The 14,222-nt window shown below is 44.6% G+C and overlaps 1 protein-coding gene across 2 annotated transcripts in view; it reads left to right on the top strand.

The window, feature by feature from the left end:
- AOAH (acyloxyacyl hydrolase) overlaps positions 1-14,222 on the top strand; it is a 160,167-nt gene that overhangs the window by 73,501 nt on the left and 72,444 nt on the right. For both annotated transcript variants that reach the window (XM_025985823.2, XM_072764737.1), the window contains 2 exons: positions 580-628; positions 2,467-2,561. In XM_025985823.2, coding sequence (XP_025841608.2) covers positions 580-628; positions 2,467-2,561 — 144 coding nt within the window. The remainder of the gene's footprint in view (positions 1-579; positions 629-2,466; positions 2,562-14,222) is intronic.

Genomic DNA, 14,222 nt, shown 5'->3' with positions numbered 1-14,222 from the left:
TCCCAACAAATTACTGGAGTCTTGGAAATTCAGGTTCCTTGGAAATTGTAGGATGTGCAGCAGCATCCTTGACCTCTACCCACTAGATGCCAGTCGCTCCTCCTTCCCCTGTTGTCACAACCAAAAATGTCTCTAGACTTTGCCAAATGTCCCTTGCAGTAGGTGTGGGGGGAAACTAGCCCTGTTGAGAATTGCTGCTCTGGAAGCTTCCATCCTTAGGAAGTGGAGATGTCAGGACATTCAGAGCTCCAGCTCAAAGACTGAGGAGCACACTCTGACCTTGCGTCCCTGTCATGCACTGGGCCTACAGAGCCCCTCATGGTGACCCTGCCAGCACTCGAGACACTGCCCTGCACCTCTGGACCATCCTTGGGTTCTGGATCTCGCCTTATTCCTGCCCCAACTCCATAATGCCCAACTCACTTACACAGTGTTGCTATGTTGAATTGAGAGCATTTAATAGATTTTATCCACTGATTTGCCTTTGTACGTTCAAAGCCATAAGGGAAGGAAGGCCTCAGTGTATATGTCTCATACATTAAAAAACAAATTACTAATTTCATCATTTCTCTTTCAAAGGGTGTCGATCCAAAAGATGGAATTCCATATGAGAAGAAGTTCTGTGAAGGTATGAATTGTAGAATGAATATGCTTATCACAATAGCAACACTTTTTTCTAGTCTGAGTCAGATTGAGGTGAACAGACCACCTGAGTGAGGAAGTGCCTGACGCTACAGCTTAAAGTTGACCAATTTCCATGAAAAATCATAGAAAGTCATGAAAAAGCTTGTAGAAAATGGAGGCAGAATCTAGAAAAAAAAAAAAGCAAAACTGAATTTGTCTGACTGACTCCTTTATGTGGGGATTGGAAATTTGAATGATGATACCAGAAAAGGTGGCAAGATAGAGCACAGGGTAACGGAAACCCAGTGCTTCTCCAAATAAGAAAACAAATAGAGGTGCTCGTGTTGCATCCTTCTCCATGTCCTTCTCAAAACACTACAAGGTCAGACATCCAGGCCTATACTGACAGTATCCTTGTGACAACTGGGCTAAAGATTCCTATCTGGGTGACTTGAGGGAGACCTCCAAGTCATAGCCATTGGGGGTTCCCAAAAATAGCTGAGCAAAAGCTCCATATTCTAAATGCCCAAATGCCACAGACATCTGAGCTACCGGTACTGTTAGGAGAGACCTACAATCACCCACATACTACTGAAAATATGCACCTGGTTGTGCCCAAAGGGTCTCTGGTAGCATTACGTTTAGGCAATGCTTTTCCCTAACACTGGAAAGCATTTCAATCATTCATTCATTCATCCATTCATTTGACAGATATTTCCTGAATGCCTATTCCTATTATGAACCAAGAGCTATACATGGCTCTGAATAGTCCTGGGCAGATGTGATATAGTCCTCGCCCTCAATCAACCTAGTCTAATTGTCCTTAAACTCTCAGAGGGGTAGGGAGGGAGTAGAAAATGCACAGATCTAGTGCAGAGTTATGTAGTTTAGAAATGCTTGTTGGATGAATAAAAGAATGAACGAACAAATGGCTGATAAATAAATAAGTGAACTCGAAACCAAATGAAAGATCCTGGTGTGAGGACCTGGGATCACCATGGGAAGCCTCTTGGACTCCCCCATCCCAATCTCTCCTGGATGTCCTGGACCTTCTCAGTGCCCGTGTATGTGGCCAAGTGCTAACTGTCATAGAGGCCCAGGATAGGGAGCTACTGAAATGAGTCCAGACTATCCTCTAGCATGGTTTCGGGGATTTGGGTCTAGGGGAAAGAGGCGCTTCTCTGTGACTCTGGAAGGCATCGAGTGTTTCTTTCGGGATCTTAAGGGATTTAGAAGAGTACATGCATTACCCATGAGTAAATGAATTGTGTAGATGGGCCTCAGAGGCAGATTAAATGATTCCTAACCTCCAAATAGGGCTGCACAGAGACTTTTATATGTTCATCTCCTGTTAATCAGCCAGAACTGTCCATCCAGTGCTTTTGTGTATATGGATTAAGGGCTTTAAAAGACCATAACATCTTTGAAAAGTCAAAATTGTTCCATGAGATCATTAATTCTTAAAGTGAATTACAAAAGAATTCAAGAAAGTGATTTCCAAAACCAAAATTTAGGGCATATTTCTCAGTTCAGATAAAGTTTTGATTCATTTATTCATCCATCATTCACTCATGATGTTGCATAGCAGTTTGTTTTATGCTGAGCGAGGAAACACACCTGCGTCTATATGGCTTAGCTAGCAGTTCTGATGGCCTAGAAATCTCATTCAGCTCCTAAATGCGATCTCCCTCACTCCCCAACACTTGAAGAGTGGCAATGCATCACTGTTATGATGCTCTGTGCGTGGAATACACACCAGGGTATCTGCTCTCCTAACCACCCAATCTGGAGGCCCCAAACTACTTGAGTGCATAAATAATGCAAATAAATTGTGCCACCCAGGTTCACAGCCCAGGGGAATCATTTTGCTGGGAGACTCAGCTGGGGCTCATTTTCACATCTCTCCCGAATGGCTCACAGCTTCACAGATGTCTTTGGTAAGTAATTTGGGCAGTAATCATCTCGGATGTGCTGGCCTTTGCGTCTGTTCCCCCCTTGCTCTCTCTAAATGTGATGCCAACTCCAAACAGGTGCAAATTTCCCTCCTCAGCAAAATCTGCTATAAAAGGCACATCCACAGCCATTTCAGCTCGGTTCATTTCAAACAATATAAGAAATGTGAGGGCATTGTCACAACAAGCTCATAACAGGAACAATCCTGTCCATTAGAGAAGGGAGGAGGGTGCCCCTGCCGGGTGGAAAGGAGACTTGGGTGCAGCAGGGAAGCCCTTGTCATAAGGCCAACCTGGGCACAGTTCCTTTCTCCCTCTCTGAGAATCCTGAAACTCTGATCCAGAGAAATCAAACTACAGGTATTATATATTCTTCCTTGACCCCTTCTTCTCAGACTAAAGAAATCAAACATAAACCTAAACACTTCGACTGAACCTGTCCCATGTCCCAAAACTGAGCAGACATAGACCTCCCTTTGTAAAGATGAGCAAGCAGGGAGACATCTGGACATATAAATAACAGGCTCCTACTCTCAAAAGAAGAATGCCCTTTTGAAAAAAAAAAAAAGCATGCTGTAGGAGACAGAGTGGTATTTTGTAATCTATTAAATTCAGATTCTCAACAATAGTCTTCAGGAGATCATACTCACAAAAAAAGGAGCAATCTGAGATCAAGAAAGACTGCTTTTGGGAGAAAGAACCATAATCACCCAATATGAAAAATCCAGTAGCAACACTGACGAGCAAGTTGGACAATGCAAAAAACAAGATGAGCAAGCAGTCTGCCAGCTGGGGAAATTCTGGAACTCAGATAAGCGGCACAAGCGGGGGGTTCTGGAGATTAAATAGGAAACTCAGAGCAGAGAACACATCAGGCAGAGAAGTAGTGGTGACCAAATAAACAATAAAAGATAACTTTCTTAAAAAAAAAAAAAAGATAACTTTCTTGAGTTGAGGGAATCCTAGTCTTCTTTCCCAAACCCACCCTGAGCATCCATCAAGCCAAAGTGTCAAATAGACTCTCTCGACCATTTCTTGCTTTTTTTTTTTTTTTGAATTCTAAATTTAAAGAAAAATCTTGCAATCATTCTGCCCAACAACAGCAAAAAACAGGGTACATACTAGGAGGAAAAATCCTTTCGGCATCAGGCTTACCTCTCAATGCTAACTTTTAGAAAATAGTGGAGTGGCCTCTACAGGGTTTTGAGGATTGTATGTCAAAAATGCTCTGCCAAGATACTGTTTGTTCTTATACACAATGCAGTGGTGACAGGTAACCAGGCTGGTCCATGTCCTTGTGCTTGTCCTTCTTATCCCACACTGGGGGTCTCTGGAGGTTGAGGTGAAGGGGGTCTCTGGAGGTTGAGGTGAAGGGTGCCTCTCACTTTGGGTTTCTCCCAGAGACAATGGCCTCTCACAAACTCTCACCAGAGCCAGCAGCTCCCTCTGCAGTGTGCTAAATCTTTGGGGAAGAGAAAGGTCCACCAAGAAGCCAGCTCAGCAGCTGGCCCCATCCTAGAGTCCTAACAATTGGGATTTGAGTTGTAACATTTCTAATATGCTATTTCCAACAAATTAAGCGAAATACTACAGCTCAGCATTTGTTGGTTTGGCTTTGGGTTACAGATATCCCCTGCTTTCTGAAAGTTTGTTTCATGACACTTCATTTTTACAGAAGACCTATATAAGTCCCCTTTTTTTGCCAACCAAAAATAATCTAAAGAAGATTTTCACTTTTATGAAAAAAGCTATTACCATACTAATGTAGGTCTGTCAGGAAAGCCAAGTGGCCTGACGCGAACTTTCAGAACACTGCTTTTAAATAGCCAAGGAAACCTGTATTTCCCATCCCACCACCCTGTCACTTTTTGGCAGTAAATAAGTAGTCCTGAGAAATGACCACGAAAATGGCAAGAACATAGAGCGGATGTGGAACCCAAATTGGTCATAATGGTCATTGGGATTCATGAATCTCACCAAAATGTCATTTTAATAATGCTGTTGATGGTAGTAGGGACAAGTACAGCTTTAGTGTCATTTTGTCACCAATTTCAAGACTTTGGTGTTCTAATGTTCTTAAAAGGTCTCCCCAGGTTAACATACTTCTCCAAGCTCAAAATTAATCCAGTCACTCCAAGCCAGGGCTACTTCTGTGTTCTGCCCTTTATAAGATGTTAGATGAGACAAGAATAAAAGAGAAATATTTTGCTTAGAAAGTTAGCATTGAAAATGGACATTTATCACCAAGTTATTCTCAAAATAAGGCTGTACAAACCACCCCAAGTCTCAAAGACTTAAAGCAATCTTCATTTCTTGTCACTCACACATCTCTGGGTTGTCTAGGGTTGGCTATTCTAGGCTGGACTCCATTAGTCTTGGCTCCAAGCTAAAGTTTGGATCTAGGTCTGTTCCATGTGTCTCTCATTTTTCTTGGTTGGGCAATCTATCCAGAAAGTACTCTTTTCATGGGAATGGCAGAAGTGCAAGAGGACAAGCTCTCCCACACAAATACATTTGCTGCATCATGTCCACCATCAATGCAATGGCCAAAGCAAGTCACATGACCATGCCCAAGATCAACGGAGAAGCAGGTATATCTGCCCAAAGTGAGAGAGGGAAGAAAGTAAATATTTGCAATATTGTTTTTATCTAATTATAGGTGTTCAATACTCAATGGGGAAAGATAAGCAAATATAGAAATTATTAAGAAATCATTAAAATTCTCCTTAATCCTACCACCCAGGGAGAATCATTTTTAAATTTTGGAGTATCAGATTAGTTTTAAAATATTCCTTTAATATTATTCTTATTATTCTTATTAGAAAAGAAGATATGAAGTCAATACTAGAACTAATTTTTTAGAGGTTAAAAAAAATCCCCACCATCTTGAACTTTTCTCAATATTTATCCACTCTTTTCCAGAACTCCACCTCTCTATGCATACACACAACACACACACACACACACACACACATTATGTAATCATGAGAGTAGCAAGTATGCAGTTCGTATTTCTCCTTTTTTTCAGTTGGCACTAATTATAGTCATTTTCCCATGTTACTACTTAGTCTTTATATTCATTATATTTGTCAGTATTCTATAGTATCCTTTTCAGTATACAAGCCATAATCTACTAAGCCATCTGCCCACAACTGGATATTAAGCTGATTCATTTCTGGGCTACTATGGATCACACTTCTTTAAAAAAAAAAACATCATTTTTCAAACTTATTATCTATAGAATCTCTTCATTTGCACAGGGAGTTAGCCTATGTATGAATACAATGCCTAGCAGACATCCAAGAAATATGTTGAGCTCTGATGTCTCATATTTTGATTTTTTGGCCTTTAAATGCTTGTGGCAAGTAAACAAAATATCACCAAATACTAACCTGGAACCTACTGTGTGCCAAGCTCTCTGATAGGAGCTAATGACACAGACGTAAAGGGGATAGAAAGAACCAGGTCTTCAGAGGGCTTCAGGCCTTGGGGGAAAATGCAGACAAGCAAATTCCAGAGCTGTTGTGATGCATATGCACTCCCCAAACTCAAGAAAAGAGGGAGTTCAGGCAGTCTGGTCCTAGCTGGAAGAAGCTTCTAGCAGCAGAAAGAGCACACACCAAGGCTCACAGTGAGAGGATTTGGCATTCTGAGAAGTCTACTGTGGCTGAACTGATGTGCATAGAGCAGGAAGTGTAAAAGGTGTGAGAAGAGTCTAGAAAGGTGCTTGGGAGCCAGATCTCAAGGGCCCTTGAAGCCACATTAAGGAATTCAGAGTTTATCCTGAAGGCAACAGGAAGCCACCAAGTGGTTTTAAAATGAGAAACAGCAGCAGTCATATTTGAATTTTAGAAAAATCACCCTGATTTCAATGACAGAATGGATTGGATTGGGAGGAAAAACAGAAAAGTAGACCAGCTAGGAGTTTATCTTCTAGTTAAAGTGCCCTAAACTAGAAGGGTACAGTGGGGAAGAAAAGAAATGGACAAATATAGACGATATCTAGAATTAACAGTGGACAAGTATTTTTCTCATACCCTTCCCACCCTGTGGACTTACAGCCAGATCCTGAAGAGACCACCCTCCCCGAGCCGAATGTCTCTCCCAGTTGGGCTTAACCCAGAGTTGTTAGGGCATCTCTGCATCTGGAGAAGCTACCTCACCAACTTCACCCCCCTAATGCAGATCTTCCCTGCAGGATCTAAGCCAGCTTTTGGAGACTCTACTGGAAGAATCTGTCTCCCTAAGAAACTTCTGGTTCCTCTGGTTCTTCTGCACCATACCCCCAATCCTCAATAGTTATGGTAAACTTATAATTCATTGTCCAACCTGAGGAAACTGATAATACGTGAGAAAAATAGGCATTAACCTAGACTGGCCAGACAAACTGGGATGTGTGGCCACCCAACGGGTAGCATGAGAGCCATGTATGAAACTGACACCTTGAGTCGAGAGCAGTGCCCAGAGGGGAGTTTCCAGTCCCTAAATTATCTCTCTGTAAAATAATCTTGGACTTTGAAGCAGACCTAGGTTCAAATCCTAGCTTAGCCACTTCCTGAATCTCTCAAAGCTTAATTTCCTCGTCTAAAGAATATAAACAATGATAGCAATCTCATCAGAAATTCAGGATGATTTTACAATAGGACACTTAAAAATGGACTATTTATTTCTACTTAAGTTTTGGCTGAGGCCCCAGGACAATGTGGGCCAACTATTCCCGCCTTCTACAATCAAATATTAGAAGGACTTTAGCAGGACATGCACAAAAGGGAGTGAAAATCATTTCTGCAACCTATAGCCTAAGGCCCACCTCAAAGGTCTAAGAGTTGAGACAGGGAATGGCTGGTGTCAGCATGGCAGTGGGGCTCAGCTCTCCCCGTGGGGGAAGGGTGGACATGCTTCCCCCTCAGAGGAGATGATCACTAACAGACTTGGAGAGGTGTCTCCGGAGACTGGGGTCACAGTGGCTGGTGTCCAACACTCTAATGAATAATGTAAGGGTGGTGACTGAGGCAGCAGGATAGGAGTGTGTGTCCAGGGGGCAAGGATGTGGACCCCCAAGAAGGGAGATCCAGCCTGGATCATTAAAAGTCCTGAAGAAGATTGCCCGGAGATGACTTCAGCATGGAGGGTAACCAGATGCCCAGGGGCTGGAGCATGAAAACTGAAAGGCTAGAGGGAGGTGAAGAGAATCCAATGACCGCACCTGTGAGGTTACTCACATGTTCCCAGCAGGGCCTCTCAGAGCCCCTGAGAGAGCCAGCCTTGGACCTCTGCCAGGCCAGGAGAATCACATCTGATTATACCTCTTCTCCCTCCACCTGCCACCACCTGAGGTCGGAAGCCTCAGCCATGAATTAATTTTTCATTAATACATTTGACAATAACAATAAGAAACACATCAATATAAATAACATTTTTTGACATATAACTTTATTTTCCAAAACAAATAAACAAAAAACAAGTTGGAAGAGTAGTTTTCTTTTCCATTGTTGTGAATCTCTGGTATCTGGCCCAAAACAGCTGACTCCCCATACCTGCTTCACTCTTCAATCTGTTTTCATACACATGTATGTAGCCTGTTGAAAACTACATTGAACCCTCATGAGTGAAATAAAAATGCAAATGAAAAAGGCAAATCAAGTTTAATTTTATGATGAAAATCGTGATCTCATAAAAACTCTCTGTGAGGGTCTCAAAGATCCCCAGGGGTCCCCAGACCCTATTTTGAGAACCACAGTTACAGAGTTTTCCTGTGGCCTCTAATGTCCAAATTTTGAGAGTGTACAGAAGAAAGATGCAGTTGGGGAGTACCACGGTTTAGTTTCCAAAATTGTTTACATCTAGAAATTCCAGGAAAGAGGTACTCTAAAATAGAATGTTTTAGGGCAAAATGGGAAGCCATCAGCATAGAGTAGACTAGCCTCTCAACCCAAGATTTCCAGAACATATTGGGATATGTGAGGTTCCCCCAAGAGGGTGTCTGCTGAGAACGCTCACTCTGTCCTCAGTCCTCCCTCTTCCCATGGGTTCTACTATTTGAGAGCCTTTTAGTAATGTCACCACAAAGGAAGAGAACCCCCAACCTTTTGGCTAATTCAGCAGGTGGAACAACTTTTAAACTGGGTTTCTAGTCAGTGTCAGAGTCAACATTTAGCAGGGACCAATCAGGAAAATAAAAGCATTTCAGCAGAGGGGATTTAATACAGGAGATTGGCTACACTGGCTCCAAGCAACTGATTACATAGACATTAGAACCAAAAGGGAATTTCTGAAGAGATTAATCATTGCTGATGCCAGGGCTAGGGAACAAAAAGGAAGATGAGGTTTTAGCAGAGGCTAGAGCAAGGGGTGTGGCGGATGCTTGAACCTCGGCAGAGCCTATACTGACTGCCAAGGGCACATGGGACCAGCCGCTACTGGGACCACAGGAGATGAGCCGCAAGTAGCAAAGGAGGCAGGAGGCTGCTCACCTCAGCTGGAAACCAGAAAATAGTTCCTCTCCTCCCCCCACATGCTCCTGTCCCACCTGCGCCTCCCCTTGGCTGGGGGCACAGACGAGCCTGGGAGGTGTAGTTTGCAGAGTCCAAGCCCCTTCTGCAGAGCAGAGACTGGAGGAGGGGGCTTGGAGCCCAGAGGCAGTCGGTGGCATGGGACTCCTGGTTGGTTGTCTGCATGGCCTTGGCCCATGAGCACCTCATCCCTTTATGTCCTTTTACCCTGAGACTTGTCTCACCCCGAAAGGCCCCCAAAGGCTGCTGTTGACCAAATGCCAAATCCTTCCCTTCCCAACTGCCTTGAGGAAGCCTTTCCAAAATGACCAGCAGAGGGCGAACAATCCGGAATCATCTTTCAAAATGAGGCCTCTGGACCTTTTCTCTGCCCCCTCTGGGTGACAAGGTTCTGAATTTAGATTCTGTAGCACTGACTGTGAAACTAGTGAGAACCCACTGGCTCCTGACCACACCGTGCCATCCCTCCACAAACTCTGGTTCCTCGGGGAAGGAACCGTAGCAAACACCGGGCTGTGTGGCCTCACCCGGGGTCTGATGGTGGGAATAGGTGCGGTCCACCCAGACCCTCCAGGACGCCGCAAGGTGTTTGGTGCTCTGCCCTTACTGCACCAAGTAATACGTCATATCGTCTGGAAAGAGCAGGGAGTGCTGTAGAAAAACAGCTATTCATTGTTTCATAATAGGCCATTCTGCCCTTTATGAGGCTACACAACATTTCTTGGCCTTTGTCTCCCTAAAAAGCAGAAAACACTCCTGCAAATACATCACCCCAGTCGGACTGTGCCTCTGGAAAAGGAATCCACAGTCTTGGGTGTCTTTCCTGCCGCAGCCTCTTCTTCTCTCCCCTTCTTGCCATCCTCTTGTTAAGCAGTGTGGTACCCCAGAGGCCTGTTTACCGCTAATTAGATTAGGAGTGTGTTCATCTGGAAAGATATTTGTAGTTCAATAAAGAGAGTGTGAAGAATCACCCTACTGGTTCCACAGAAACAAAGGTTCTGAGCCTCATTCCGCTGGGGGCAGAGAGAGATTTTTGCCCCCTGCCTCCTTAAACAACCCTCGCTCCTCTCCAAGACATCCACGGTAGTCGGATTCAGAATGAGCTTCCCATGCCACGGGAAAGATCTCAGCTTAGAAATTCTGATTGCAAAGAAAAGCAACAAGCAAATTTGAAAACGCTTCCATGCATTTTTTTTTCTCTCTTTCAAAGGAAAAACAATCACGGCTTGAGATGTTTTGTTGAGAGAGAAAGGGAGGCAGAGAGATCATCAAGGCCAGCAATACATGCTGCCCTCCTGCCTCTTCCCCATCTGTTCGAAAATTATTTCCAAAATATTAAATGCTGCATTTCACTGAACCAGAATTGCATGACGGGTTGGGGCTGGGGGAGAGAGGAGGGGGAAGAGATTCTGAAATACAATTTCCCAAATGTTTATTTTGTTAGTGAAGGCTGTTGCCTGTACTATTATAAAATCTTAGCACGACCCCCGGCAGGCTGTTGTCTGTAGGGTAAGTAGGCGCAGATTGAATTTCGTACTGTGTCAAGGACAAAATGAATCCTTAATCTGGCTGCAGAAAATGCATATTCACCCGAGAGCAAAGCGGCTCCAGTCTTTGGAGCCCACATATGCTTCATTCTTTTCTTTGAGATGAGTGTATAGATCAAGTTCGGCTGCCCTTTATTAGCCCCCAGACAGCACGGGTGGTATCAAAGCTCTCATCCTGACTCTCCCCGGCCTGCCCTGCTTCCCGCTCTCTGGATTTAACAGCGAGCATTAAGCATAAAGGCTGATTTTCATGGTGCACATAAAATACAAAAATCCTACCTCGGCTAACTTCAGGTCGACTCCAGAAATATTTAAGGGTTAGGGTACTTTACTATTGTTTTTCAAGACGAGGAGAGGCTGTAGTTCGGTAAAATTGGACAAAATTACATTTTCTGCTCCTCAGACGTCTTGCAGGCCGGCAGATTAAGGATGCTAAGCAGTGAGAAGAGAGGCCTCAATCCCAGTTACTTCTCATTTATCCGGTCAGAAAAAGAGAGTTGGGTTCATCCTGGTGAGCCCTTTTCTCCAGCAGCCATCAGGCCACAAGAGAAAGAATGTTCTTCGATTCCCATTCCCTGTTCGTGGGCACGGGCCAGACGGGCTGTTGTCTTGAGGCCTGATCAATGCAATGCCCTTTTCTTCCTGCTCAAGGTGAGCATCTGGATCTCTCACCTGCCAGCAAACTAGGCCGCTCTTGCAGGCTCATTCTTCTGAAAACATTTGTGGTCTTAGCCCTCACTAGCTTCTGCAAGAATTAAAAAGACAAACACGCGCTGTCATGAAAAACCACAAAAGGAAATTATTTTAAGCTCCATATTCTGAAAGGCATTTATAATTAGCCTGCCCACATGCCTGCTCTCGCTGCACATTAGATGGAGATTTCCTCAGAGAGCGGCAGCCTGAGTCCATAAACACCTGTGCGAGCCAGGGTGCTGCTAAGACTCGATGCAATCTCTTGCCCTCTAGTTAATTATATTCATCACTTTGCCTCGCTCTCTCTCAAGTTCCTCAACCATAAAATGGGTCTCAGGGAACTAACTCATCACAGGAAAAACATTTAGAATCTCAAATCAGTTGGGATGTGGAAAGGGGAAAATTCTGGCGTTTAGAGATAATTCGGGATGGTTAGAATTGATTGCTGTACCCCATTCATTCATTCTCTCATTCGGCTAGTTCCCTCCATGCCACTCCTTGGGGTAATAAGAACAGAGATTACCCAGTCCACCCTTGCCAAATGCCAGGCTTCAGAATGATTTCCTGGGGATTTTCTACTCCAGGTGGTGGCTGGCAGACTGGTCAGAAATGCAAGCTAAACCGTAATTCCTAGAGGAAAATCAAGGGGAGAATTCTGAAATACAAGCTCCAAAGATTCCAGACAGAGATGGAAGACAGAAACACTGAGCCCAGAATTTAAAGACTGGTTGATAAAAACCCCAAAGGAAAATAGATCAATAAGGAGCAAAGAGGTCAGGTTCTCATGTTGGTGACATAGTTGAGAGCCCTTCTTAAAAGATGAGTTATTAGTCAAGCAGAGTATAGGTTCAGCTGCTATAACAAAGAATCCCAAAATTCAGTGACTTAAGATAGAAATGTGTTTTTCTTTCATATAATAATCCAGAGAGAAGCAGTCCAGGGCTGGCAAGACAGTCAGACCATCCTCAACATGTGGCTTCCACCTCTGGTTCCAAGGTGGCTACCCCTGCTTTTGCCACCTCCCACCTGTAGGAAAGAAAAAGGGCCAAGTGAGGATACATATATCCCCTGGAGGAATTTGACACAGAGGTGGCACACATTACTGTCTCACACACCTGGTCATGTGGCCACACCAGGCTACAAGAGTGGGGCAGCTATGTGCCCAACACCATGGGAGTTCTACTATTAAAGGCAGAGGAAAGAGACGCAGGTAGACAAGTGGGGCCCTAGATGTGAAAAGCAGTCTCCCTAACCTGAAGGAGCTTAAACTCTACTTGGGAAGATGGACAAGTAGACTCACACCTATAACGTTAAGTAAATATTACCATGTGTTTACCCAACACCAGGCAGTATCTCATTTAACACTGAAAGGACCCCATTATTATGGGTATTGCATAGATGAAGCAATGAAGACTTAGAGAAGCAAACTAACGTACCCAAGATACTGCAGTTAAACAGGGAGCCCAGATAGAAACTGAATCTGTCAGACCCTACAGCAGAAGTCAGCAAACTGTGGCCCTTGAACTTAATGTGGTCCTTCAGCTTTTTTTTTTTTTTTTTTTTTGGAAAGAAAGTTTTCATGAAACACAGCTTGCCCATTCATTTACACATTATCAACGGCTGCCCTTCTACTACGATGGCAGAACTGAGAAGTCGCCGTAGAAACCAAATCGCCTGCAAAGCCTAAAATATTTACTATCTGCCCTTTGCAGAAAAAGTTGGCCTGTTCTGCCCCAGTGCCAGCATGTTAGATGTAATGAGCTGAGCACGTGCAGGGTGTGAGCCCCTTACAGAGGGAGGTGGGCCAGTCAAGGAGTCAGGATTTAGCTAACCCTTGACCAGTGAGCAGCAATTGATCAGTGAAGACAGTGGAGTAGGAAAAAGAGCCTGTGACAGGCCTGGAGGTCAGACTGGCATACAGGTAGCTGCGTGGGGTACGAGAAGAGGTTGGGGCAGTGGGTGGTGCCACGTGGAGGAGGATACTGAATAGCTCAGTAGCTTCTAGTGCAGCATTTCCTAAACCTGGCCCATCGCCACAGCCATTCCGGGCACTTATTAAAATTAGGAATCTAAGACTCCACCACAAATCTACCCAAACAGGATCCATATCTTCAAGAAGCTCCTCCACAAAATTCTGGAAAATACTGCTAATGATGGTAGGGAGAGAGTGAGAAGGTAGAGGCTGAAATTAGAGGCTGGCCAGAGGCTGTAGGGTAACCCCAGGCCATCAAATGGGCCACTTGGAAGGCTAGAAGCAGCGAGGTTTGTGACAGTTTCTTGGTGGAAGGTGAAAGAGGGAAAAGGAAGAAAATGAGATCATTTTTTATGGGTGAGATATGGGGGGTGACAGCCCAGTTCTGGCCTGGTCACGAGGAGCCCCTGTGATGGCTCCCTGTGTTCTCACTTCTATACCTTGGTAATGGACTTTGGGCTCCCAGAGTCTAATGCCGGGTGTTAGCTCTCAAAAAAAGGAGAACTACCCCATCCCAGACAAATGGCAGCCTGGCTGCCTCGGCAATGACCAAACCTTTACAAAATCAAATGAGGGATCCCTGGGTGGCGCAGCGGTTTGGCGCCTGCCTTTGGCCCAGGGCGCGATCCTGGAGTCCCAGGATCGAATCCCACGTCGGGCTCCCGGTGCATGAAGCCTGCTTCTCCCTCTGCCTCTCTCTGTGTGTGTGTGTGTGTGTGTGTGTGTGTGTGTGTGTGTGTGACTATCATAAATAAATAAAGTTGTTAAAAAAAATTTAAAAAAAAACAAAATCAGGGATCCCTGGGTGGCGCAGTGGTTTGGCGCCTGCCTTTGGCCCAGGGCGCGATCCTGGAGACCCGGGATCGAATCCCACGTCAGGCTCCCGGTGCATGGAGCCTGCTTCTCCCTCTGCCTGTGTCTC

The sequence above is a fragment of the Vulpes vulpes genome, chromosome 7 (genome assembly GCF_048418805.1).
Source record: "Vulpes vulpes isolate BD-2025 chromosome 7, VulVul3, whole genome shotgun sequence".
Taxonomy (NCBI): domain Eukaryota; kingdom Metazoa; phylum Chordata; class Mammalia; order Carnivora; family Canidae; genus Vulpes; species Vulpes vulpes.
The sequence above is the reverse complement of the archived record's forward strand: the minus strand, read 5'-3'. Positions and strand labels throughout refer to the sequence as shown.